The 25,266-nt window shown below is 37.5% G+C and overlaps 1 protein-coding gene across 3 annotated transcripts in view; it reads right to left on the bottom strand.

Annotated features, from left to right (window-relative positions):
* TBCK (TBC1 domain containing kinase) overlaps positions 1–25,266 on the bottom strand; it is a 202,038-nt gene that overhangs the window by 57,261 nt on the left and 119,511 nt on the right. For all 3 annotated transcript variants that reach the window (XM_068975131.1, XM_068975132.1, XM_068975133.1), the window contains one exon: positions 22,563–22,738. In XM_068975131.1, coding sequence (XP_068831232.1) covers positions 22,563–22,738 — 176 coding nt within the window. The remainder of the gene's footprint in view (positions 1–22,562; positions 22,739–25,266) is intronic.

The raw sequence follows: 25,266 nt of genomic DNA, 5'->3' as shown, positions 1-25,266 counted from the left end.
ATGAGATTTGTTTTCGACCAGCACTATTATATACTTCTCTTAAATACTTCATAACTATGAATCTAATCTGTCTGAAGATAATTCTTACCAAATATTTACAGCAATACGAAAAGGCTTCACAAATGAGAACTCATGGCTTATGGTCACCTTTGTAGGTAACCAGATCTAGCACTAGAAAATATGTAGAGAAATATGTCTAAAATATGTTAAAGAAAAACAATAAAATTATTATTATGCTTAAATTCAGATGAAGTTTTTAAATGATTAAAAAAAATACCAGCAAGTAGGGCAGGCTTTCATGCATTCAGAAAGGAGACACACAAATGTTAATACTGAGAATTGGAGAAAAAACATTTGAGGTTTACTGCCATGTTTCATTGGTAAGGACTACCTTGTTTTCTGCTTCAAAAAATATTTGAATAAACTGATCTTTATCCACCTCTTCATCAAATGTATGAAGAATTTAGAGAAAAGGGCCTACTGGCATTGAGGAATATTAAATATGCTTTTTCAAGCTTCTATCAACATAAATGTAAATTACATTACCATCACTAGATAATTATACAGGTTTTCCTAGTTTAATATATTAGAAATTATTTAGTAGATTACTGCTTACTGGTTATTATTTTTCTTAGCAAGAATTGCATTTCCTTTAAGATCTGGAGAAGGAAATGGCAACCCACTCCAGTATTCTTGCCTGGAGAATCCCATGGATGGAGGAGCTTGGTGGGCTACAGTCCACGGGTTGCAAAGAGTTGGACACGACTGAGCGACTTCACTTCACTTTCACTAAGATCCTGCGCTCAGAAAAAACTCTCTATGTGATCATATTCATAATGTATATTAGAAGGTTAAAAACAACAAACACCCTTCCCTATGTAAGGAAGCAGTTTTCGTATATTATTTTGTGTATCTGTGTGTTTAGGGGGAGGGTGAGAAAGAAAGATAAAATCTTAATATAAAAAATTAGCCTCTCTAAAGCCACTTAGAGATTAAGGATTTCAAATGACATTTACAGTGGTGGTTTAGTTGCCAAGTCGTACCTGAGTATAAATGAGGCCAGGAGTGGTGTTCAGGAAATACAGGATAGATTGATAGTTTCCTGGAGCTTCTGAGGGTTTTTCTCTGGGACAGGATGACCTTAGAATGTCTACAGTACTGATTCTTTAGGTCAATTTAAAGTTTTTTCATTTTGGAAGCAAAGCAGCATTTATTAAATATCTACTTTCTAATTCAAGAAACTAAAATGAGGTAGCACAGAAAGTGGCACACATTGTATACATTTCCTGTAGAGATCTACCTTATTTTGAGCAAAAACATTTAGAATTAGAACACCAACTGTAATACTAAAGATAAACTTCTAAAAGAAAGGTGGAAATCAGAAAGCATGAAAAACAAAAGTCGACACGTTTATAAGACAGGGAACATCACAGGGCCAGCTATCTATGTATTAAATAATGCATATTTCAACACAATGAAAACACTTTTTTTTAAAATACACTTTCTTAAGGAAAACTCTACTCCAAAGAGCCTTCAACTGACATATCATGTTTTGAGGAGAGAGAAAAGATCAATACAAACATGCTGATGACAATGAAGAGCCAGGTATATCAACAGCTTAAATTGCTTAGATTTCTTTTGTATCTCTCATAGCAAGAGATGAGAGGGCTCTACCCAGAGAAGGTGCTGAAATGTTTGGTAAATGAATGTATGCATGTGTAACAGGATGCTGAATGATGTTATTCCTGGGTGAAACAAAGTGGCTCTAACATGCTAACAAGAAACAGAAACTGCCAGCAAAAGCCACCAACGTCTTCCCTGCCTGCCCTCTCCCAGTTCCCCCTTCCTGGGGCTAGGTGAGAAGTGACTAAAATTACAACTTCCAATTATTATCCTAGTGTCCCCTCTCCTCCCAAATTACTTAAGGAACTTTAGTTGGGAGGTGGTGTGGGTCAACTTCATGGTGACCACAGTGTTCAAGATAAGATGCCCCTCCCTTCTCATCCTGCAGGGTAGAGAAGTAGGTGTTTCTGGATACTCAAATCACTTCCCCTCGCTCTCTCACAAGGTAAGTGAAGGGTAGTGCCCAAGGCAGCCATTTGTAGAGATTTGGGCATACCTATAAGAAGGGGTAGTGATATTCTTTTTTGTAGTAGAATGTCTGTTTATACAGAAGACTTAATAATCTGTCCTGTACCTGTCTGAGCAGGCAAGAAGTAGGGGATGTGGTAGTGCTGAGAATAGGGTGTTAGATGCTTACCTTCTCTGACCATCCAATTCTAAGCTGTACTGTGAGAATAAACCAATTTATTGTAAGGATCAATTGATATAACAAAGGTAAAAATGTTTGGTAGACTGTGTATCTTTATATGAAATAAGTTGTTTTTAAAAATCACATCCCAAGTGAAGCAGCTTGAATTTCATGGTAGTCTTAATATAGTCTAAATTTTTAATAAATCATCAACTAAAAATATTTAATCAACCAGCTTTGGGCTGAGCCATGTAGAGATAAAACACCATTTTCACCTCAAAGAGTCCCTAATCTGATTGGAAAATACTAACATAAAACCAATAATAAAACTAAACAATGACAGAAAATATTTATATTGTGCTTGCTATGTGCTGGTCACTGTGATTGGCATTTGACATATATGACCTCATTTCAATCTTGCAACAATTCTGTGAGGTAGATTTTATTATTTTGATCATGCTACAGATAAGGAAATTGGGGTAGAGAAAGGTTAAGTAACAAAGGCCACATAATCAGTAACAGAGTCAGGATTCAACTTTAGTCTGGCTCTGGAGTCTGAGCTCTTAACCATATTATTACAATGTTTCTCTCATAAGATTCAGTGTATGAAATCACAGCTACATGCTATGAGAATACAGGGAAAGGAATAAACACAACAATGGGGAGAAGTAGTTAGCAAAAAATAGGTGGAAGAAGTGGGACTTGAGTCAGGAAACAATCAGTAAGGTTTAGAAAAGTAGAAAAGAGGAAGAGGAGTGTTGCATAAGTAGGTAACTGTAAGAGTTCTAAGGTGTGAATGAGCAAGGAATCAGTCCATAAACAATTATTGAGCACCCACTAGGTATATACAATGTGCTTGGGATACATTTATGAACAAAACAAAGATACTTGTTCTGATAGAACTTAAGAGTCAATGGGTATGAAAATGGTAATGAAGAGACTAGTTTTACTGAATGAACATCTGTCCTGAGAAAAAGAGGTAGGCGACAGACCATGAGGGCTCTGAAGACAGAGAAGCTCAAGGACATAAGAAATAGATAAGAACTGTAGGATTTTTGGAGGAATGTGTCACATGTCAACAGCAATATTTTAGGAAGATTAATTAGGCCATAGTTTGCAGGGTGAATTAGAGATGGGGGAAAAAATAGGCAGAAACTCTTGTAATAAGTGAATTTTATGAAGATCTAGATTAAGTGATGACACTGGAAACCGAGAGCTTTGCTCTATTCAATTTTTCCTTCAGTCATTCCCTTGGCCTACAAATATATCCAGTTCTCTCCCATCCATAGTGAAAGCTAAATGTAAAAATAAATACTAAATAATACAATTACTCTCCAAGGGGCAAGTACTTTCTAGCTGCTATCTATCTTCTCACCTCTACATTCACTTCTTTACATTCACTCCTGAACCCACTGAAATTTGGTTTCCGTCATGATACAGGAAAAGCAGTGGTTCATTTGCCGAGAAGCAAGTGGACAATTTGGAAACATTTTTTAAAAAGGCAACACATGAGTAAAGAGTAAAAGGATGAATAGGAGTTTGTGAAGAAAGAAGTGGGGGTTTACATGTATATTCTGTGTGAAGTAATTCAATCAAACACACTGGGAAGGTGTTTTGATTCTAAAGCTTTGGTTCTACCTCTAGGAGGTATGCTGAATAAATCTCTCATTTAAAATCCTTTCCACATTTGTTTCAATTAATCCTGCTATGAACAAGGCAGAAATTTGTCAGGAAGCTGTTTTCATTTTGAAAGAATTTTTTTAAAGTTTAGTTCACAAGTATCCAACCAGAGTGTCTCAGGTTTACAGACCCTGTTCCATACTGATACTGGTCTCTTCCAATAAAGATACCATGAGCTCCTTAAAGCAGGGACTAGGGCTTGTTTTTACACTTCCACTACCTAGCAGAGAGCCTGAAGTTCAGTAGCTGTTCAGTGAAATTGGGTGTATTTATTAAAGGTAAAGGAAGAATACATGAGAGGCACTATAGGAAAATTTATGAAAGATAAAGGACAGTGATGAGAAAAAATGGTGCTTATGTTTTGGACATGGGTGGCTAAGGGAGAAAAGAAGATAGTAACAATGACAGACAGTAGACAAGGGGAAGACAAGTTCTGATTTAGACTTGTGAAACAGGATGCACAGGGTCTATCTACCAAGTTGAAGTGTTGAGATGCGGCTGGAGACAGAAACTAGTGTTTGGGAGAAAGTGTGGCTAGGTTGGAGATTGAAGGCAGGAGGAGAAAGGGATGATAGAGCATGAGATGGCTGGATGTTATCACCAATGCAATGGACATGAACTTGGGCAAACTTTGGGAGATGATGAGAGACAGGGAGGCCTGGCACGCTGCAGTCCATGGCGTCACAGAGTTAGACATGACTGGGCAACAGAGCAACAAACAACAATGGCTAGAGGATCATATTTTTTGAATTATGAGCATAAAAACTTCAGTCAAACCATAAGAAATAATAAACAGTTTTTGAAGAAAAAAGGAAAGGAAAAAAGTTACTTTTGTTAGGTACATCCATACACTGCTGTAAATCTTACATCATGTAAACTATTAGTAAGGCTTAGAATATATAAAGCTGAGAGTTTTTAGAGCAAAATCCAGTAATTCTTATCTTCCCACATGTCTACAGTAAGCAGACTCTGCTTTCTTAGTAATAGCTATTTCTAGCTAATGTATGAGAAGGGACCGGCAGTGCCATTAACTACCAATCTCAAAGGAACACTAACAAAGAAAAACAATCTTCAAAAACTTTACCAACTTGCAAAGATATTAAAAAAAATAAACTGTTTAAATGGCATTATAGTATTTTCATTTATCCCTCTTGCTTGTAGAGAGACCAGGAAAGGTTACTATTTCTAAGATACAGAAACCTAGCATCTGAAATGGAAGTCTGAAATAAAACTGTCATGTTCTGGAAGCTGCATAATATAGCTCTCATACTAGAGAGAATATTTTTCTCCCTCAAATAAGTGAGATAATGTACATGAATATGAAATGTATGGAGATAGAACTTCTTCAGTGATTAGGGATTTTATGCTAAAATTTTCATAAATGTGGTCCTAAAAAATTTCTGTAAAGAAAGTAATTTTCTCTTTGATATACAATATTAATATTATGGAGATATTTCATTTCTCTGGGTCTTAGCTTTTTCAAGTATAAAATGAAGGGCCAGGAGCAGACATCTTATGTTTTTTTCAGCCCTAGAATTCTGTGACAATTTTTTTCTGATTGATTTTCAGGTGTTAATAGGTCAGAAAATTTCTTGCCTATCACTTAGGACAAAAGTTAGAAACATGTACATAACACTTAATGACATCAGGGGAGTTTCTACTTAAAGAGATTCAGGAATGATTCCAATTATGAGGCTTAGAACTGTTTGTATGTATAAGCATACATACACTGAAACATGTACATACAGTTCAGTTCAGTTCAGTTCAGTCGCTCAGTTGTGTCTGACTCTTTGCGACCCCACGAATCGCAGCACGCCAGGCCTCCTTGTCCATCACCATCTCCCGGAGTTCACTCAGACTCATGTCCATCGAGTCAGTGATGCCATCCAGCCATCTCATCCTCGGTCGTCCCCTTCTCCTCTTGCTCCCAATCCCTCCCAGCATCAAAGTCTTTTCCAATGAGTCAATTCTTCGCATGAGGTGGCCAAAGTACTGGAGATTCAGCTTTAGCATCATTCCTTCCAAAGAAATCCCAGGGTTGATCTCCTTCAGAATGGACTTGCTGGATCTCCTTGCATTCCAAGGGACTCTCAAGAGTCTTCTCCAACACCACAGTTCAAAAGCATCAATTCTTCGGCACTCAGCTTTCTTCACAGTCCAACTCTCACATCCATACATGACCACAGGAAAAACCATTGCCTTGACTAGACAGACCTTAGTTGGCAAAGTAATGTCTCTGCTTTTGAATATGCTATCTAGGTCGGTCATAACTTTTCTTCCAAGGAGTAAGTGTCTTTTCATTTCATGGCTGCAGTCACCATCTGCAGTGATTTTGGAGCCCCCCAAAATAAAGTCTGTCACTGTTTCCACTGTTTCCCCATCTATTTCCCATGAAGTGATGGGACCGGATGCCATCATCTTCGTTTTCTGAATGTTGAGCTTTAAGCCAACTTTTTCACTCTTCTCTTTCACTTTCATCAAGAAGCTTTTTAGCTCCTCTTCACTTTCTGCCATAAGGATGGTGTCATCTGCATATCTGAGGTTATTGATATTTCTCCCAGCAATCTCGATTCCAGCTTGTGTTTCTTCCAGTCCAGCGTTCCTCATGATGTACTCTGCATAAAAGTTAAATAAGCAGGGTGACAATATACAGCCTTGACGTACTCCTTTGCCTATTTGGAACCAGTCTGTTGTTCCATGTCCAGTTCTAACTGTTGCTTCCTGACCTGCATACAGATATCTCAAGAGGCAGGTTAGGTGGTCTGATATTCCCATCTCTTTCAGAATTTTCCACAGTTTATTGTGATCCACACAGTCAAAGGCTTTGGCATAGTCAATAAAGCAGAAGTACATGTTTTTCTGGAACTCTCTTGCTTTTTCCATGATCCAGCAGATGTTGGCAATTTGATCGCTGGTTCCTCTGCCTTTTCTAAAACCAGCTTGAACATCAGGGAGTTCACGGTTCACGTATTGCTGAAGACTGGCTTGGAGAATTTTGAGCATTACTTTACTAGAGTGTGAGAGGAGTGCAATTGTGCAGTAGTTTGAGCATTCTTTGGCACTGCCTTTCTTTGGGATTGGAATGAAAACTGACCTTTTCCAGTCCTGTGGCCACTGCTGAGTTTTCCACATTTGCTGGCATATTGAGTGTGGCACTTTCACAGCATCATCTTTCAGGATTTGAAACAGCTCAACTGGAATTCCATCACCTCCACTAGCTTTGTTCGTAGTGATGCTTTCTAAGGCCCACTTGACTTCACATTCCAAGATGTCTGGCTCTAGATTAGTGATCACATCATCATGATTATCTGGGTCGTGAAGATCTTTTTTGAACAGTTCTTCCGTGTATTCTTGCCACCTCTTCTTCTTCTTTTCTTTTTAAAATTTTATTTTTACTTTATTTTACTTTACAATACTGTATTGGTTTTGCCATACATTGACATGATTCCACTACGGGTGTATACGAGCTCCCAATCCTGAATCCCCCTCTCACCTCCCACCCCATATCATCTCTCTGGATCATCCCCATGCACCAGCCCCAAGCATCCTGTATCCTGTATCAAACATAGACTGGCACTTCGTTTCTTACATGATAGCATACATGTTTCAATGCCATTCTCCAAAATCATCCCACCCTCTCCCTCTCCCTCAGAGTCCAAAAGTCCGTTCTATACATCTGTGTCTCTTTTGCTGTCTCGCATACAGGGTCATCATTACCATCATTCTAAATTCCATATATATGTGTCAGTATACTGTATTGGTGTTTTTCTTTCTGGCTTACTTCACTTTGTATAATCGGCTCGAGTTTCATCCATCTCATCAGAACTGATTCAAATGTGTTCTTTTTAATGGCTGAGTAATACTCCATTGTGTATATGTACCACAGCTTTCTTATCCATTCATCTGCTGGTGGACATCTAAGTTGTTTCCATATCCTGGCTATTATAAACAGTGCTGCAATGAACATTGGGGTACATGTGACTCTTTTAATTCTGGTTTCCTTGGTGTGTATGCCCAGCAGTGGGATTGTGGGGTTATAACGCAGCTCTATTTCCAGTTTTTTAAGGAATCTCCACACTGTTCTCCATAGTGCCTGTACTAGTTTGCATTCCCACCAACAGTGTAAGAGGGTTCCCTTTTCTCCACACCCTCTCCAGCATTTATTGCTTGTAGACTTTTGGATCGCAGCCATTCTGACTGGTGTGAAATGGTATCTCATTGTGGTCTTGATTTGCATTTCTCTGATAATGAGTGATGTTGAGCATCTTTTCATGTGTTTGTTAGCCATCCGTATGTCTTCTTTGGAGAAATGCCTATTTAGTTCTTTGGCCCATTTTTTGATTGGGTCATTTATTTTTCTGGAGTTGAGCTGCATAAGTTGCTTGTATATTTTTGAGATTAGTTGTTTGTCAGTTGCTTCATTTGCTATTGTTTTCTCCCATTCAGAAGGCTGTCTTTTCACCTTACTTATAGTTTCCTTTGTTGTGCAGAAGCTTTTAATTTTAATTAGATTCCATTTGTTTATTTTTGCTTTTATTTCCAGACTTCTGGGAGGTGGATCATAGAGATTCCTGCTGTGATTTATGTCGGAGAGTGTTTTGCCTATGTTCTCCTCTAGGAGTTTTATAGTTTCTGGTCTTACACTTAGCTCTTTAATCCATTCTGAGTTTATTTTTGTGTGTGGTGTTAGAAAGTGATCTAGTTTCATTCTTTTACAAGTGGCTGACCAGTTTTCCCAGCACCACTTGTTAAAGAGATTGTCTTTACTCCATTGTATATTCTTGCCTCCTTTGTCGAAGATAAGGTGTCCATAGGTGTGTGGATTTATCTCTGGGCTTTCTATTTTGTTCCATTGATCTATATTTCTGTCTTTGTGCCAGTACCATACTGTCTTAATGACTGTCTTGCCACCTCTTCTTAATATCTTTTGCTTCTGTTAGGTCCAGACTGTTTCGGTCCTTTATCAAGCCCATCTTTGCATGAAATGTTCCTTTGGTATCTCTAATTTTCTTGAAGAGATCTCTCGTCTTTCCCATTCTGTTGTTTTCCTCTATTTCTTTGCGTTGATCACTGAAGAAGGGTTTCTTATCTTTTCTTGCTATTCTTTGGAACTGTGCATTCAGATGCTTATATCTTTCCTTTTCTCCTTTGCTTTTTGCCTCTCTTCTTTTCACAGCTATTTGTAAGGCCTCCCCAGACAGCCATTTTGCTTTCTTGCATTTCTTTTCCATGGGGATGGTCTTGATCCCTGTCTCCTGTATAATGTCATGAACCTCATTCCATAGTTCATCAGGCACTCTATCTATCAGATCTAGGCCCTTAAATCTATTTCTCACTTCCACTATATAATCATAAGGGATTTGATTTAGGTCATACCTGAATGGTCTAGCGGTTTTCCCTACTTTCTTCAATTTGAGTCTGAATTTGGTAATAAGGAGTTCGTGATCTGAGCCACAGTCAGCTCCTAGTCTTGTTTTTGTTGACTGTATAGAGCTTCTCCATCTTTTGCTGCAAAGAATATAATCAATCTGATTTTGGTGTTGACCATCTGGTGATGTCCATGTGTAGAGTCTTCTCTTGTGTTGTTGGAAGAGGGTGTTTGCTATGACCAGTGCATTTTCTTGGCAAAACTCTATTAGTCTTTTCCCTGCTTCATTCTGCATTCCAAAGCCACATCTGCCTGTTACTCCAGGTGTTTCTTGACTTCGTACTTTTGCATTCCAGTCCCCTATAATGAAAAGCACATCTTTTTTGGGTGTTAGTTCTAAAAGGTCTTGTAGGTCTTCATAAAACCGTTCAACCCCAGTTTCTTCAGCATTACTGGTTGGGGCATAGACTTGGATAACTGATATTGAATGGTTTGCCTTGGAGACATGTATATTACCATATGTGAAACAGATCGCCAGTCCAAGTTCTATGCATGAGACAGGGTACTCAGGGCTGGTGCACTGGGATGACCCTGAGGGATGGGATGGGGAGAGAGGTGGGAGGGGGGTTCAGGATGGGGAACACATGTACACCCATGGCTGATTCACGTCAACATATGGCAAACCCCACTACAATATTGTAATTAGCCTCTGATTAAAATAGATAAATTAAAAAAAAGTATACTAACAGACTTAAGATCAACTAAGAACTGATGCATTTCAAAGACAGGTAACAGGGAACTCTTTTGTCGTTTAAAGTGGTTGAAGTGAGGGTGGAAGACATGGAGGCAGTAAGTGGAGAACTCTCACAGTGGTCTAGGGATCAAAAACATGGACGACATGGTAATGCCTATGGGCAGTGGGGTGCTGGTGCCACTCTGCAATTTTCTAAAAGCTTCTGGAAATAATTTCAAAATAAAACCAGAACTTGATAAATATCCTAGGTTGAGATAAAGAAGATGAATATGTTAAACATGAGAGTGGCTCCCCTCAGCTAAGCTCCTAAAGGTAGAACATATGATAGCTTCCTTCCAGAAGACGACAGAGCTGCTACTTTACACAGAACTTTATAGTCAGCTTTCAATGGCAGCAGAGACTCAGGGAGTAGAGCCAACTGGTGACAAAGAGGTGTTTTAGTTAGTTAAATTGATATTTTCATCTCTAACTCTACATTTCCAAGGTACAGCCTTTACTTAAACTGGGATACTGACATCGTTACCCTTTTCTCTAAAGCTTTTCCTTATCAGTTCAGTTCAGTCGCTCAGTCATGTCTGACTCTTTGTGACCCCATGAACCGCAGCATGCCAGGCCTCCCTGTCCATCACCAGCTCCCGGAGTCCACCCAAACCCATGTCCATCGAGTCGGTGCTGCCATCCAGCCATCTCATCCTCTGTAGTCCCCTCCTCCTCCTGCCTTCAATCTTTCCCAGCATTAGGGTCTTTTCAAATGAGTCAGCTCTTCGCATCAGGTGGCCACAGTATTGGAGTTTCAGCTTCAGCATCAGTCCAGGACTGATCTCCTTTAGGATGGACTGGTTGGATCTCCTTGCAGTCCAAGGGACTCTCAAGAATCTTCTCCAACACCACAGTTCAAAAGCATCAATTCTTTGGTGCTCAGCTTTCTTTATAGTCCAACTCTCACATCCATACATGACCACAGGAAAAACCATAGCCTTGACTAGACGGACCTTTATTGGCAAAGTAATGTCTCTGCTTTTCAATATGCTATCTAGGTTGCTCATAACTTTTCTTCCAAGGAGTAAGCGTCTTTTAATTTCATGGCTGCAATCACTATCTGCAGTGATTTTGGAGCCCAGAAAAATAAAGTCGGACACTATTTCCACCGTTTCTCCGTCTATTTGCCATGAAGTGATGGGACAAGATGCCATGATCTTCGTTTTCTGAATGTTGAGCTTTAAGCCAACTTTTTCACTCTCCTCTTTCACTTTCATCAAGAGGCTTTTTAGTTCTTCACTTTCTGCTATAAGGGTGGTGTCATCTGCATATCTGAGGTTATTGATATTTTTCCCCACAATCTTGATTCCAGCTTGTGCTTCCTCCAGCACAGTGTTTCTCATGCATATAGGTTAAATAAGCAGGGTGACAATATACAGCCTTGACGTACTCCTTTTCCTATCTGGACCAGTCTGTTGTTCCATGTCCAGTTCTAAGTGTTGCTTCCTGACCTGTGTACAGGTTTCTCAAGAGGCAGGTCAGGTGGTCTGGTATTCCCATCTCTTTCAGAATTTTCCAGTTTATTGTGATCCGCATAGTCAAAGGCTTTGGCATAGTCAATAAAGCAGAAATAGATGTTTTTCTGGAACTCTCTTGCTTTTTCCATGATCCAGTGGATGTTGGCAATTTGATCTCTGGTTCCTCTGCCATTTCTAAAACCAGCTTGAACATCTTATACATTGAAAGAAATTTTTGCTCCTGTGTTCTTTGTCACTTGGGAAATTCTCTCATCACTCTCCTCATTATATAACCAAAGTTAAGTAACAACTGAAATGCTCTCTGGTTGGAGCGCCAAGAAATCCCTATGGGAGAAAGTCTAGAGACTGCTATACCAAAGACAAGGCTAGTGAGATTTTTAATGAGCTTGTGGTATTTACTGTCAATACCCTCTATATAAACAGAAATGAGGACAGAGCCTAGATTTACAGCTGGCTCCAAAAACTGAAACAATAAAAAGCTCAGGAGCCAATAATAGTTATTGTTTCTCTTTATTTACTTCTGAATATCCAAAAAACATGTTGAAAGATATTTGATAAAACTCTTTAAGAAATCAGAATGCATGGTTCTTTCATAACCTATAAAATTTATCTTTGAAGTCAAAACTCAGCAAGTAAAACACCAGAAACACTGTCACTAACTCTAAATGTTAACTAATGATGTCCACCATCATGCTCAATCATGTCTGACTCTTTGTGATCCCATGAACTGTAGCCTGACAGGCTCCTCTGTCCATAAAATTTTCCAGTCAAGAATACTATAGTGGGTTGCCATTTCCTACTCCAGAGAATCTTCCCGAACCAGGGATCCAACCTGCATCCTGCATATCCTGCACTGGCAGGCAGATTCTTTACTACTATACCATCTGGGAAGCTCTGTCCATCATTACCATTGTTATTTAACACTGTTCTGAAGACTGAGGTTAACTAACTAAACAACAGATAGATATAAGATGGATAGAATTGGAAAGAAGCAAAATTATAATTTTTAGATGTTATACAACTGGAAAATTTAAATCAATGGAAAAACTTACAAATAATGAGAGAACATTAACATGGCAGATAAATGATAATGATAATGAGGATGAAAGTGAAAACTTACAGAGTGTTTACTATGTGCCAGCAATGTTCTGAATATACGAATTTAATACTCCCAATAATCCGATGAAGCATGTAAAATAATTAATCTCTGTCTGATGGATAAGCAAACAGGTCATACAGTTGGTATGGCAGAGCTGGGTTTTGAAATTCTAATCTATTCTAAACAATATAGCTGTTTCAGTTTAGTTCAGTTGCTCAGCTGTGTCTGACTCTTTGCGACCCCATGAATCGCAGCATGCTAGGCCTCCCTGTCCATCACCAACTCCTTGGTTCACTCAGACCCACGTCCATCGAGTCAGTGATGCCGTCCAGCCATCTCATCCTCTGTCGTCTCCTTCTCCTCCTGCCCCCAATCCCTCCCAGCTGTTTACCACTATATTAAACTGTTTGTAAAGCCAGCAATCTTTCTTTATATATAACCAGCTAGAAAATATAATGAAATAAAATATCCTAATAATAATGGCAAGAGAAAGGTTAAAATAGTAATAAGCCAAATACGGAATACATAAGAAATAAAACACCACAGAGAAACTACAAGACATGAATACGTAGAAAGGCATATCCTGATTTTAGAAAATATAAAACTCATTACTGTATATCAATTTTCTCTACTTTTTATTTATTTTTAAATATAAATTTATTTATTTTAACTGGAGGCTAATTACTTTACAATATTGTATTGGTTTTGCCATACATCAACATGCCATGGGTGTACACGTGTTCCCCATCCTGAACCCCCCTCCCACCTCCCTCCCCATATCATCCCTCTGGGTCATCCCAGTGCACCAGCCCTGAGCATCCTGTATCATGCATCATAAACTGAATCACAATATAAATACCAAAATGATATTTTTCCCAGGGAAGGAGGGAAAAAGACAAGCCAATTCTATAATTCATGTAGAAACACAATGCCAAATGTATGATATAGTTATAATTTTAATAATCTCTTGGTACTAGTACTGGGAAAGAAAGAAACTGAAACAGATGAATATAACTGAAAATAGGATTTGGAAATGGGTATAAGTATATGTGGGAATCTAGTTTTCCATAAGAGGGCTATTTGAATTCACTGGAAACCATTTAGTTTATTCAAGAAAACAAATATCAATCTTAAATTATTTCAAGTATCTATTTAATAAGGCTGAAAGTTTAAAATGCATTAATTAAATGAAGTATGTCAGGATTCTAACCTATTCTTTGCAAATGTTTGTTTTACTTAATTTCTATAGGATTTAGGAGCAGTAACCTATAATTCAGATAGACATATCTGGAATAATTCCAGGCTAGTTGCTCATTTTGGCTTTGGGGAGAAATGAAGAAATAAACTTTAACATTAATTCTCTAGGAGATATGAGACTATTTCAGATAAAAGCTGCCTTTTCTTTTTCATTATTCACTTTTATTTGTTAGCACATATACAAATTGGGTTAACAAACTGAAATTTTGGTAGAACAGATCATATAACAAGGCTTGTTTATTTATTTTACATAGTGTATAGGATACCCTGGAAGGATAGATGAAAAAAACAAGACATTTAAACCCTAGGATTGTGAAAATCATTAGACTCACAGAATCCTGTATGTGTCTCTTGTTGCTAGCCTTTCTGTAGAAGAGCACCAGAATCCGTTTCTCTTTAAATGCCATGGAATGTCACTGATACATGAAATGACATCCCTGGACTTTGAGTATGCATAAGAAAGATCTCAGTGCAAGAAGCCAGATATTCATTAGCAAGTTGGAATTGTGCTACCTGTGCCCAACAGTCTTCACAAAGAAAATATATTCTATAGACTTAACTAGTGAAAAAACACTGCTTTAGGAACTGTCTCAAATCCATACTGAACCAAATCCAACTGCAAAGGAACAAAAACTGTCACCAGCATAACCTTCCTGTCAACTGCAATGTAGATATGCTAATGTTGTGTCAAAGTCTCACCCTGATGTCTGTGGGGAAGTGTGCCGTGGCTCAGATCAGTCCAGCTGCTGGCCTGGGCCTATTCTAAACAGGATATTCTACCCTAAGTCACGACAAGTGTTATTTTCACCAAAGATGACAAGACTTCGTATTTATTTTCTTCTTTTGTGTTTTCTATCAAGAACTCCATCCTCAATACCCTCCTATCCCAAACCTGTAAACATCTCTTTTCCTTCCCAAGATCCATCCCCACAATCCAACCTTCCTCAGTACAGTACACTCGAGAAATCTAGTGCTCCTTCAGTCATTATTTGATTTTTGTCTGGCTCTGGGCATTTTTCTGCCCTTGTTCCACTCACTGAATTAAGAGGGCATTGCTCCATTCAGAACAGACTGTGCACACTGAAGTATCTACAGTCAGAAAAGTGGCATTTACTAATTTAATGATTTAGCAAAAGAAGACCCAGGGATTTCCATAACTCAGAAGATATATCTTTAATATGCAACTGGAATTTTGATTTATCACACGTCACAAAAAAGGGGCAGCAGTAAATGTTGAAGATATTCAATATGTAAATATTTCAAGTTTTAGACTGCTGCAGTGAAGCAAATGGAGTTTTAAAATGAGAAAAAATATGAACGGTCAATGACAGAAAGCAATGGCAAACATGTACCACTAAAATGATCAGTAAAACATATGCTATGAAGGAAAAGTAGATGCAGTTAACATGCCTGATGAATAATGAGTGGTGGATTAGTGCTTTGTTCAACTGAGAGTTCACTAGTAAAACCTTATTTGTGGTAATTACTTCAACTAAATACATGTATATTGAGAGCACACTGTTTCCTGGCCATTGAACTGGGCCCTGGGGATCTTTAATGCACACATAAATTATCAGAGATGTATCTTATTATTTCATTTCTTAAGAGGCTACGATGCATCAAGCATTATGCTAAGCAACGGGAACACAAAAATCATTAAGATGCAGTTCTTACTCTTCAGGAATTTAGTTTAATAAAGGAAATATAGGCACATATAGAGATTGAATAATCTGGCACCCTCATGATCATGCTAAATGGATTAAAATATAGTGTTAGGCTATTATAAATGACTAACAAGATAAATTATATGTATAAAAAACAATCGGCTATATTAATAAACACTAAACAAAAACAAATACTATGGATTTCAAAAATAGGAAGCCTTTACCTATTATACTTCATTTTCTTATTATGTTAATAGATACAGCTTTGCCATGTAATTTTAATCCAGCCAGTCCTAAGTGTCAGACCCTGACAGACTACTCAATGTGAGAAGTTCACTTCCTTAACCTCAGAAACAAGTTCTCATTAGCTCTATCCAATCTGGAGGAGTTCTCTCTTTGACTAACAGAAGGAAAAGTCTGACTTAGCTTAGAGAGGGATCAAAGATATTCTCCCTCTGGCATCAGCTCTGTTTAGGAATGACTGTTCTTATCAAGATTCCCCTTTTAACATTAGAGAGACTTCAGAAGTCTTGCTGGAGTCGTTTTTGTCCTCTCACCTGACCAAGATAATTCTTGCCAAGGACTCTGAGCTTCCCCTAATACAATTCTTCTCTGTATAAAGTCACATAATTAATTAAAATACAGTACTAATGAGACCGACTTAAATTAGAGTTTAAGAATACGCCTCCCTGGCTTCACCACTTCTTTTGGATCCACTTTTCCCTATTCCTCCTTCAGCAACTTACAGAGCTACATTTTATAAATATGAAGTCATACATTTTTCCTCTTGATATTTACTACAGAGTAATTCTGGGGGGAGCACTAAATTCATCACTTAAATAAAATGTAACAGTTAAATACAACTTGCGCACACACAATACCATGATATCAATAGTTAACAAAAAGAAATGATCTTTGGTAGGTTTAGACTATAGAATTCAAGGAAGGTATGTTCAAACTGAAAGGATATTAAATGTATAAGCAGAAAAACTGTAATGAGTAATTTAAATTTTAATTTCAAATCTGTGTATTTAAGAACGCCTTTATTTCACTGTGAATAATTTCAACGACCCAGTTTCTTTCAACTCTTTACATACTTAATATTCACAAAGTCACAATACGTGTGTTATAAAACCTTAGCCTCTTCATGACCTAACACTCTAGAACATTAACGGTGGAACTCCACAGTGTTGCAAGTTCCCTCCTTAGCAGAGGAAATGTGGCCGCTTCCAGTGAACCTGCCCTTTACCAAAGCAGAGTATGCTTTGGAAAGAGTAAGTAAAGCAAAATTAGGTGAATATGGAACATTATTTTTATTTTCCATAAATCTTTAGAATGGTGTTGAGATTTCTCATGGTGATAAAAAAGAAATTATTTATCTTCTTTACTTATATAAACTCTTATCAATCTTCCAAAAGCTAGCTGAAATAAAATGACTTGATAGGGACAATCAATCAATATCTAATATACACAAGGGATCATGTAAGTGGTAAGAGAAATATCTACTTGTGCTGTACCAATAGGTTCTGATTATTTTCTAGAATTTTTACTGGAAATGTATTCCTTATTTGAAGAGTTAAAAAGAAGTTGTTTATTTTATTTTTTGGTTTATTTTTAACTTCTAGGTAGTAAGAAAACTTTGTTTTTATTTCTATTACTTTCTTATTTTATTTTATCTCTATTACTTTTTGCCAGCCCAAGAGGCAGCAAGAATACACAGAAGAACTATACAAAAAAGGTCTTAATGACCTGGATAACCACGAGGAGGCTCAGATGGTAAAGACTCTGCCTGCAATGCAGGAGATGCGGGTTCAATCCCTGGGTCAGGAAGATCCCCTGGAGGAGGGAATGGCTAGAAAATTCCATGGACAGAGGAGCCTGGCAGGCTATAGTCCAGGGGTTGCAGAGTTAGACATGACTGAGCAACTGACACTTTCTTTCACACACTCTCTCTTTTGTACCTCACATTCAATGAGTCAGCAATATCTGTTGGTTTTTCTTTCAAAATTAAGACTTACTACTGTAATAGTAAGTTTGTATATCTTTAAAGGACAGAACATCCTGGTCAGCTAAAGTCCATAGGTTTGCAAAAGAGTCAGACACCAAGTGACTAAACAACAAAAACAACAACACTCTTACCATTCCATTCTATGTATAGTATCCTTACTGTTCCTCTAACATTCAAAGCAATGCCACTACCTTGCAATGCACTTGCAAGATGGAACATTTTTTCCTCAGGAAATACATATAGCTCATACTCTCATTTCTTTTAGGTTCTCTTCCCAAATATCTCCTTATTAGATAAATTTTCTTTGAATCTCTCACATAAAATAGTAACTCTTCTCTAATGTTCTCCAGACTCCTGCTTCTTTGCATTTTCCATTGTCCTTTTCCTCTTTTCCTTTTGAAAAATGAAATATAGCTGGAATACAATATTATATTGGATTAAGGTGTATGGATGTGAGAGTTGGACTGTGATGAAAGCTGAGCGCTGAAGAATTGATGCTTTTGAACTGTGGTGTTGGAGAAGACTCTTGAGAGTCCCTTGGACTGCAAGGAGATCCAACCAGTCCACTCTAAAGGAAATTAGTCCTGAATATTTATTGAAAGGACTGATGATGAAGCTGAAACTCCAGGACTTTGGCCACCTTATGCGAAGAGCTGACTCATTGGAAAAGACTCTGATGCTGGGAGGGACTGGGGGCAGGAGGAGAAGGGGACGACTGAGGATGAGATGGCTGAATGGCATCACTGACTCGATGGACGTGAATCTGAGTGAACTCTGGGAGTTGGTGATGGACAGGGAGGCCTGGCGTGCTGCGATTCATGGGGTCGCAAAGAGTTGGACACGACTGAGTGACTGAACTGAACTGAACTGAACTGAAGGTGTACTAGGCAGTGATTTGACATTTGTAGACATTATGAAACGATCAGTACCATAAGTCTGTGAATTGAAACTCGTTCAGTCATATCCAACTCTTTGTGACCCCAAGGACTATACAATCCACCTAATTCTCCAGTTCAGAATACTGGAGTAGGTAGCCTTTCCCTTCTTCAGGGGATCTTCCCAACCCAGGGATGGAACGTAGGTCTCCTGTGTTGCAGGCGGATTCTTTACCAGCTGAGCCACAAGGGAATCCAAGAATACTGGAGTGGGTAGCCTAACCCTTCTGCAGGGGATCTTCCCGACTGAGGAATTGAGCTGGGGTCTCCTGCCTTGCAGGCGGATTCTTTACCAACTGAACTATCAGGGAAGACCATAAGTCTACTAGCCATCTAACCCTATACAAAGTTATAACAATATTATTGACCATATTCCTTATGCTGTGTTTTATATATCCATGGTTTATTTATAACTGGAGGTCTATACCTTTTAATCTTCTTCACTTATGTTACACATACCCCTCTGCCACATCCTTCTCCTCAGGCAACCACCTGTTTGTTCTCTGTATTTCTAAGTATAGTCTCACGTTGTTCTGTTATTTTTTTGTCTCCTATATTCAACATATAAGTGAGATAATATGATATTTTTCTTTCTCTGATTTATTTCACTGACCAAAATACCCTCAAGTTTCATCCATGTTGTTGCAAATGGCAAGATTTCAATATTTTTTGTTTCAGTAATACTCCATTGTGTGTGTATGAAAATACCACATCTTTATCCATGTATCTATTGATGGACACTTAGGCTGCCTCCATATCTTGGTTTACTGTAAATAATGCTACTATGAACACTGATGTGTAGATATTTTTTTCAAATTAATTTTGCTTTCTTCAGGTAAACACCCAGAAGTGAAATGGCCATAGATCATATGGCAGTTCTATTTTTAATTTTTTGAGGAAACTTTCTGTTGTTTTCCACAGTGGATGGACCAATTTACATTCTCACCAACAGTGCACACAGGTTCCCTTTTCTCCACAGTTTTGCCAATAATTATTTGTTGTCTTTTTGATGATAGCAATTCTAACAGTATGAATGCATATCAAATTGGGGTTCTGATTTACCTCATGATTGGTTCATCATCCCTGACGACTGGTGATGTTGATCATGTATTTGTTAGCCATCTGTATGCCTTTGGAAGCGCTTCCCTGGTAGCTCTTGACGTAAAGAATCTTCCTGCAATGTGGGAGGCCCAGGTTCAATCCCTGGGTCAGGAAAATCCCCTGGAGAAGGGAAGGGCAATACATTCCAGTATTCTTGCCTAGAGTATTCCATGGATAGAGGAGGCTGATGGGCTACAGTCAATGGGGTTGTAAAGAGTCAGACACGATTGAGCGACTAACATATACTTTATGGCTTTGGAAAATGTCTATTCAGGTCCTCTGCCCATTTCTTAATTGGGTTGTATATTCTTTGATTTTGAGTTGTATGAGTTCTTAGTGTAATTTGGATGTTAACCCCTTACTGAATATATAGTTTGCAAATATCTTCTCCCATTCATTAGATTGCCTTTCCGTCTTATTGATAGTTTTCTTTGTTGTATAACAATTTTTCAGTTTGATGCAGTCCCACTTATTTTTTCCTTATTGTTTAATTTCCACAATGGCACCTCAGTTCAGTTCAGTTCCATTCAGTCGCTCAGTCGTGTCCGACTCTTTGTGACCCCATGAATCACAGCATGCCAGGCCTCCCTGTCCATCACCAACTCCCAGAGTTCACTCAACGTCCATCAAGTCAGTGATGCCATTCAGCCATCTCATCTTCTGTCGTCCCCTTTTCCTCCTGCCCCCAATCCCTCCAAGCATCACAGTCTTTTCCAATGAGTCAATTCTTCGCATGAGGTGGCCAAAGTACTGGAGTTTCAGCTTTAGCATCATTCCTTCCAAAGAACATCCAGGGCTGATCTCTTTTAGAATGGACTGGTTGGATCTCCTTGCAGTCCAAGGGACTCTCAAGAGTCTTCTCCAACACCACAGTTCAAAAGCATCAATTCTTTGGTGCTCAGCTTTCTTCACAGTCCAGCTCCCATATCCATAGCCTTTTTCCACAGCTACTGGAAAAACCAGAGCCTTGACTAGACGGACCTTTGTTGGCAAAGTAATGTCTCTGCTTTTCAATATGCTATCTAGGTTGGTCATAACTTTCCTTCCAAGGAGTAAGCGTCTTCTAATTTCATGGCAGCAGTCACCATCTGCAGTGATTTTGGAGCCCAAAAAAGTAAAGTCTGACACTGTTTCCACTGTTTCCCCATCTATTTCCCATGAAGTGATGGGACCAGATATGCCACTAAATGTTTGACAACAGACGGATGGATAAAGTGTCGTGTATACATATATGATGGAATATTACTCAACCATGAAAAAAGAAATCCTGCCATTTGTAACAACATGGATAATCCAGAGGATATTATGCTAAGTGAAATAGGTTGGACAGATAAAGACAAATTCCACATGATCTTACTTATATGTAGACTCTAGAAAACACACAAAATGTTTACTTTTTTTGCTTACTGTTGGTATATCCTCCACTAAATGCAAATTTTGAATGTAGGTACTCTTAATTCAGTAACTTGAATGACATCTGTTTAACAGTATGTATTCAGACATATTGTTGAAAAACAATGCATTTTTACACTATTCATTATATTTTTCTTTATGGTTGAAATATAAAAAGAATGAAATAAATTCTAAACAAAAGTGAACCAAAACTTGAATATTCTTCAGATAGCAACATTTTATGTAAACAGTATATTTTTCTCTTTCATTTTTAGTATTGTTGTTGGGAATAATATATCAGATTTATGAGTACACAAAAAAAGTTATTTTGTATTACAAAGTTTTAGCAAATTGACCCAGTACTCTGACACTTATCATAATTAGCAACATATTAAGGGACTTGGGGTTTAGTGACATTCAAACTATTAAACACTTTAAACAAAAATCTCATGTCAGATGAGAGTGTAAGCACAAAGATTTAAAACAAATTATTAAAATTTAAAATAAACAGCAATTTTCTTTAGTAAAATTTCACTTAATCACAAACTGAAAGTTTCACATTACTTGAGCTGTCACTATTCCTTTTTGAGCTTTTAAAATCAACTGTTTCTCGATCGTTTTGTTTCACTGAGGAATTAAAATATAGTGGACAAATAGCATAGAATATGAATGACATCAGGGAGAATGGCAAAGTAAGAATCTCAGAAGAGCTGCTCCTTCAAAACATAATGAGAATACTGGCAGAGATTATCAAAATAAACTTTTTAGAATTCTGGAAGTTAAAGGTCTGTCTGCTGCAATCTATACAGTATGTAGTCAAAAGAAACACCTGCATTTCAGTAAGAATGTGAGTTTTGTGGAGTTTTAATTTTCCCTACTCTCATTTCCCTCTGCTCAGTTCCACAGTCACCTTAAAAACCAATAGTCTCACAAACTAGAAGTCTAGGAACCACTGGACAGGGCAGAATGGTTTTAGAGCTCCCAAGAAGTGTCATTTCAGCAGGTTATGATTATTTGACCTATCTTCCAGTTTCCTAGAAACGTCTCCTTACAATGCTTGCCTTTATTTGACCTGATTAAGAATCCTCTCCGTGCAAAGATACATTTCTCTGAAGATATCTGTCAAAAAGAGTCAGCAGCAATTGCTTAATATTGTGGCTGCCTGAAGTGGCCATAACAGTAGGAGCAAAGAATAAGCTGACAATAAAATAAAAACACTAAAATTAAAAGCTGAGGAATTCAACGTCCACAGGGGAATTTGAAAGTGCTAACAGAATCCTGGGAATCTAGAAGTCTATCTATGCACACACAGGATGTTTGCACGCATAGGAAAGACCTGAGAAGGTCTTAACTAAGCTCTCACCTTTGGTTGGCCTCAGGACCTGAACCAGTTGTATGAATACAACATACTAGAAGAGAGCTATGTTAAAAGAACATATGTGATTATCGTATTATGAACAATAAAGGTGCTAAAGTGTATTAATATAATATCCATCTTGTTTTAGAGTTTATAAACTAAGTCAAGCAAATACATACCAGATCTGTTTTTGGAGGATCTGGACACTCAGTGGGGAAATAAGGTGTTGAACTTCTGATTCCACTGCTATCAGATGTTGGCTTTGGAGGCTGAGCATGCTGCCTATAAGTAGCACTTTTAGGAGTCCAACAAAACAGGTTGATTGATTCTCGCACACAGCGTTCAATGTCAATTTCTAGATAGAAAAAAATATATAAAAAAGCAAATATAGAAGCTATTGCTCTCTTTCTGTAAGAATCACAAGTTTTCCTAAATACATATGCACAAATATGGCTAAAATGAAAACTAATTAGAAAAGATGTCAATAAAAAGTAATATGGATATTAATCAACATATGATTAGAATAATAGAGGATATCTGGTATTAATATGCAGATATATGGTGTATATATAGAGTATATTTCAGTATATCATTATTCAAAATTTTAATTATATTAATCATACATCTTATTAGAGAATCTGCTTCATTAACTTTAATAATATTTTTACTTTCTCAAATTAAAATAAAGGTTGAGTAGAAAGAAGGCTGGAATTTGGGAGTGGGCAAACAAAAGATTCAGATGTTAATATACCATGATTTCAAGTAAAGTGTACTAACAATTTCACTTCCACCTATCACAGAAGATATAAACTAATCAGGACAAAAATTAATCAAAATCTAAATTCAGTATTTACCCCCTTTTAAAAAGAATTTCTTGATTTAAGTGCAGAAAAGTTTAAGAGAGGTATCACATATAGAGAAATAAAATGCACCCAAATAAAAATGATAGAAAGTATTTTCAAAGAAAATTTCTTTTCTTTTTCTGATCTGAAAGAAATTTAAATACCTTTGATAAGAGGTAATATACATAGGAACTTTATTACAATGCCAAATTATTGTGTGTGTGTTTCAATAAGACTGCAACCCCTGAGGAGATTAATATTAACATTCCTGATGGAGAGTAAAGCTGTAACTCTATGGGGAGAATGGAGTTATCACAGAAAGGCAGTAGACATTGAAGAATTTGGCTAGGACGAAGGAGTTTAGCACGGACCAGCTTTTTCTTTTCTATATTCCTAAGGACTTCCCTGGTGGCTCAGACGGTAAAGCATCTGCCTACAATGTGGGAGATCTGGGTTCAATCCCTGGGTCAGGAAGATCTCCTGGAGAAGGAAATGGCAACCCACTCCAGTATTCTTGCTTGGAAAATCCCATGGATGGAGGAGCCTGGTGGGCTACAGTTCATGGGGTCGCAAAAAGTCAGACACGACTGAGCGACTTCACTCACTCACTTAATATAGTAAATGGTAGTTCTCATCATTTCCTCTGTAAAAGTCCAAGTGTGTCAATTCAGACAAGCAATGGAGAAAAATACATCAAATCCCTTACAGAGGGATAAGGTTCCTATGTCCCTTTTTGGAATGAAGTGCTTATATATAGAGGAAAAAGGAAATAGGCACTTAAATTGATTCTGTGAATGGTGCATGAATAGAACTTTATAGAACTGTCTGCTTTTATAAAGTGGAAAACTCTTAGAGAAGGGCAGAGAAATGGACACTTATTGAACATCTATTATGTGACAGGTGTTGTATACTTTCACTTAGCTCGTTTAATTTAGTGATTCCTGTAAGTAGGTAATGCCATCCCCTGATTTCTGTTGAAGATGAAGAAATTAACACATAATGAAGTTAAGTGATTGAATGTGTTAAGTGTTGTTACCACCAGTAGAATCTCTGAAGTTACTAAAGGGTTATAAGGCATCTTTCACTTCCCAATTTATTTAGATTTGGGAAACAATAGCCAGCAGCTTTTGAAAGACCAGTTACTCAGTTTATCTGCTCTTGGTGATGCTTGCCAGCTTCACAGTTGGTTACTTTCATTGCTGCACAAAGAGGTCAGATTTCATCACCACCATATGCTATTCCTAACATAAAATCTATAAAACAAGAGTTAAACATGTTTTGAAGCATGGGCCCATTTATTTGAGAAATTGTCAATAGGAAATGTATTCTTCTAAAAAGCTCTTTAACATCAATCATCAACTTAATTTTCCACAAAGAGAAGAATACAAACACCAATGAGAAGAAAAATAAAAGTTCAGATACATTCCTCTACTTCACTTGAGACAGAAGAGATATGTTCAATTCATTTTAAAACATTCCCAATTAATATTGTTAAGATAAAAACTTGCAGCTAAAGAGAGAAAACTCTGTCATCTTAAAAAAAAGTTTATCTACTTCACACTGTTTAATTTCCAAAGGAAAAGAATTTTGGACCATAAATTTTGCATCCGTAGTGCTCAAATCACTTTGACACATCTGTCACCCATTAAAAGCTTGAGGTCAAGTTACTGATGCAGATGAAAGGTTGTAGTTCAGTCCTTAAATCACTGGCAATGGAAAAGTCGTTTATATCTGCTTCCAAAACACCCTACCAATACCATAAAAGGTTTACAGGGAATCGTGAGAATTCACTGGCATCCACCCCAATTTGAGTCTGATTATTACTACTGGCAAATATCCCATTCTCCATTCACTTGACCCATGTCATCGTTCCATCTCAAAATCCTTCCAAAGTACTTTATCATAACCAAAATATTATGAAAAGTACTTTATAAACTGTACATTAAAATATGCAATTATTCTTTTAAAAATAACCTCTCATCCCAGAGCACTACTACATTCTACCTTGCATTCTCATTTTGATATAATACATTTGTGAAAA

This window comes from Capricornis sumatraensis, chromosome 7, assembly GCF_032405125.1.
Source record: "Capricornis sumatraensis isolate serow.1 chromosome 7, serow.2, whole genome shotgun sequence".
Lineage (NCBI taxonomy): Eukaryota > Metazoa > Chordata > Mammalia > Artiodactyla > Bovidae > Capricornis > Capricornis sumatraensis.
Note: the sequence above shows the minus strand (reverse complement) of the source record. Positions and strands in the feature narration are given on the sequence as shown.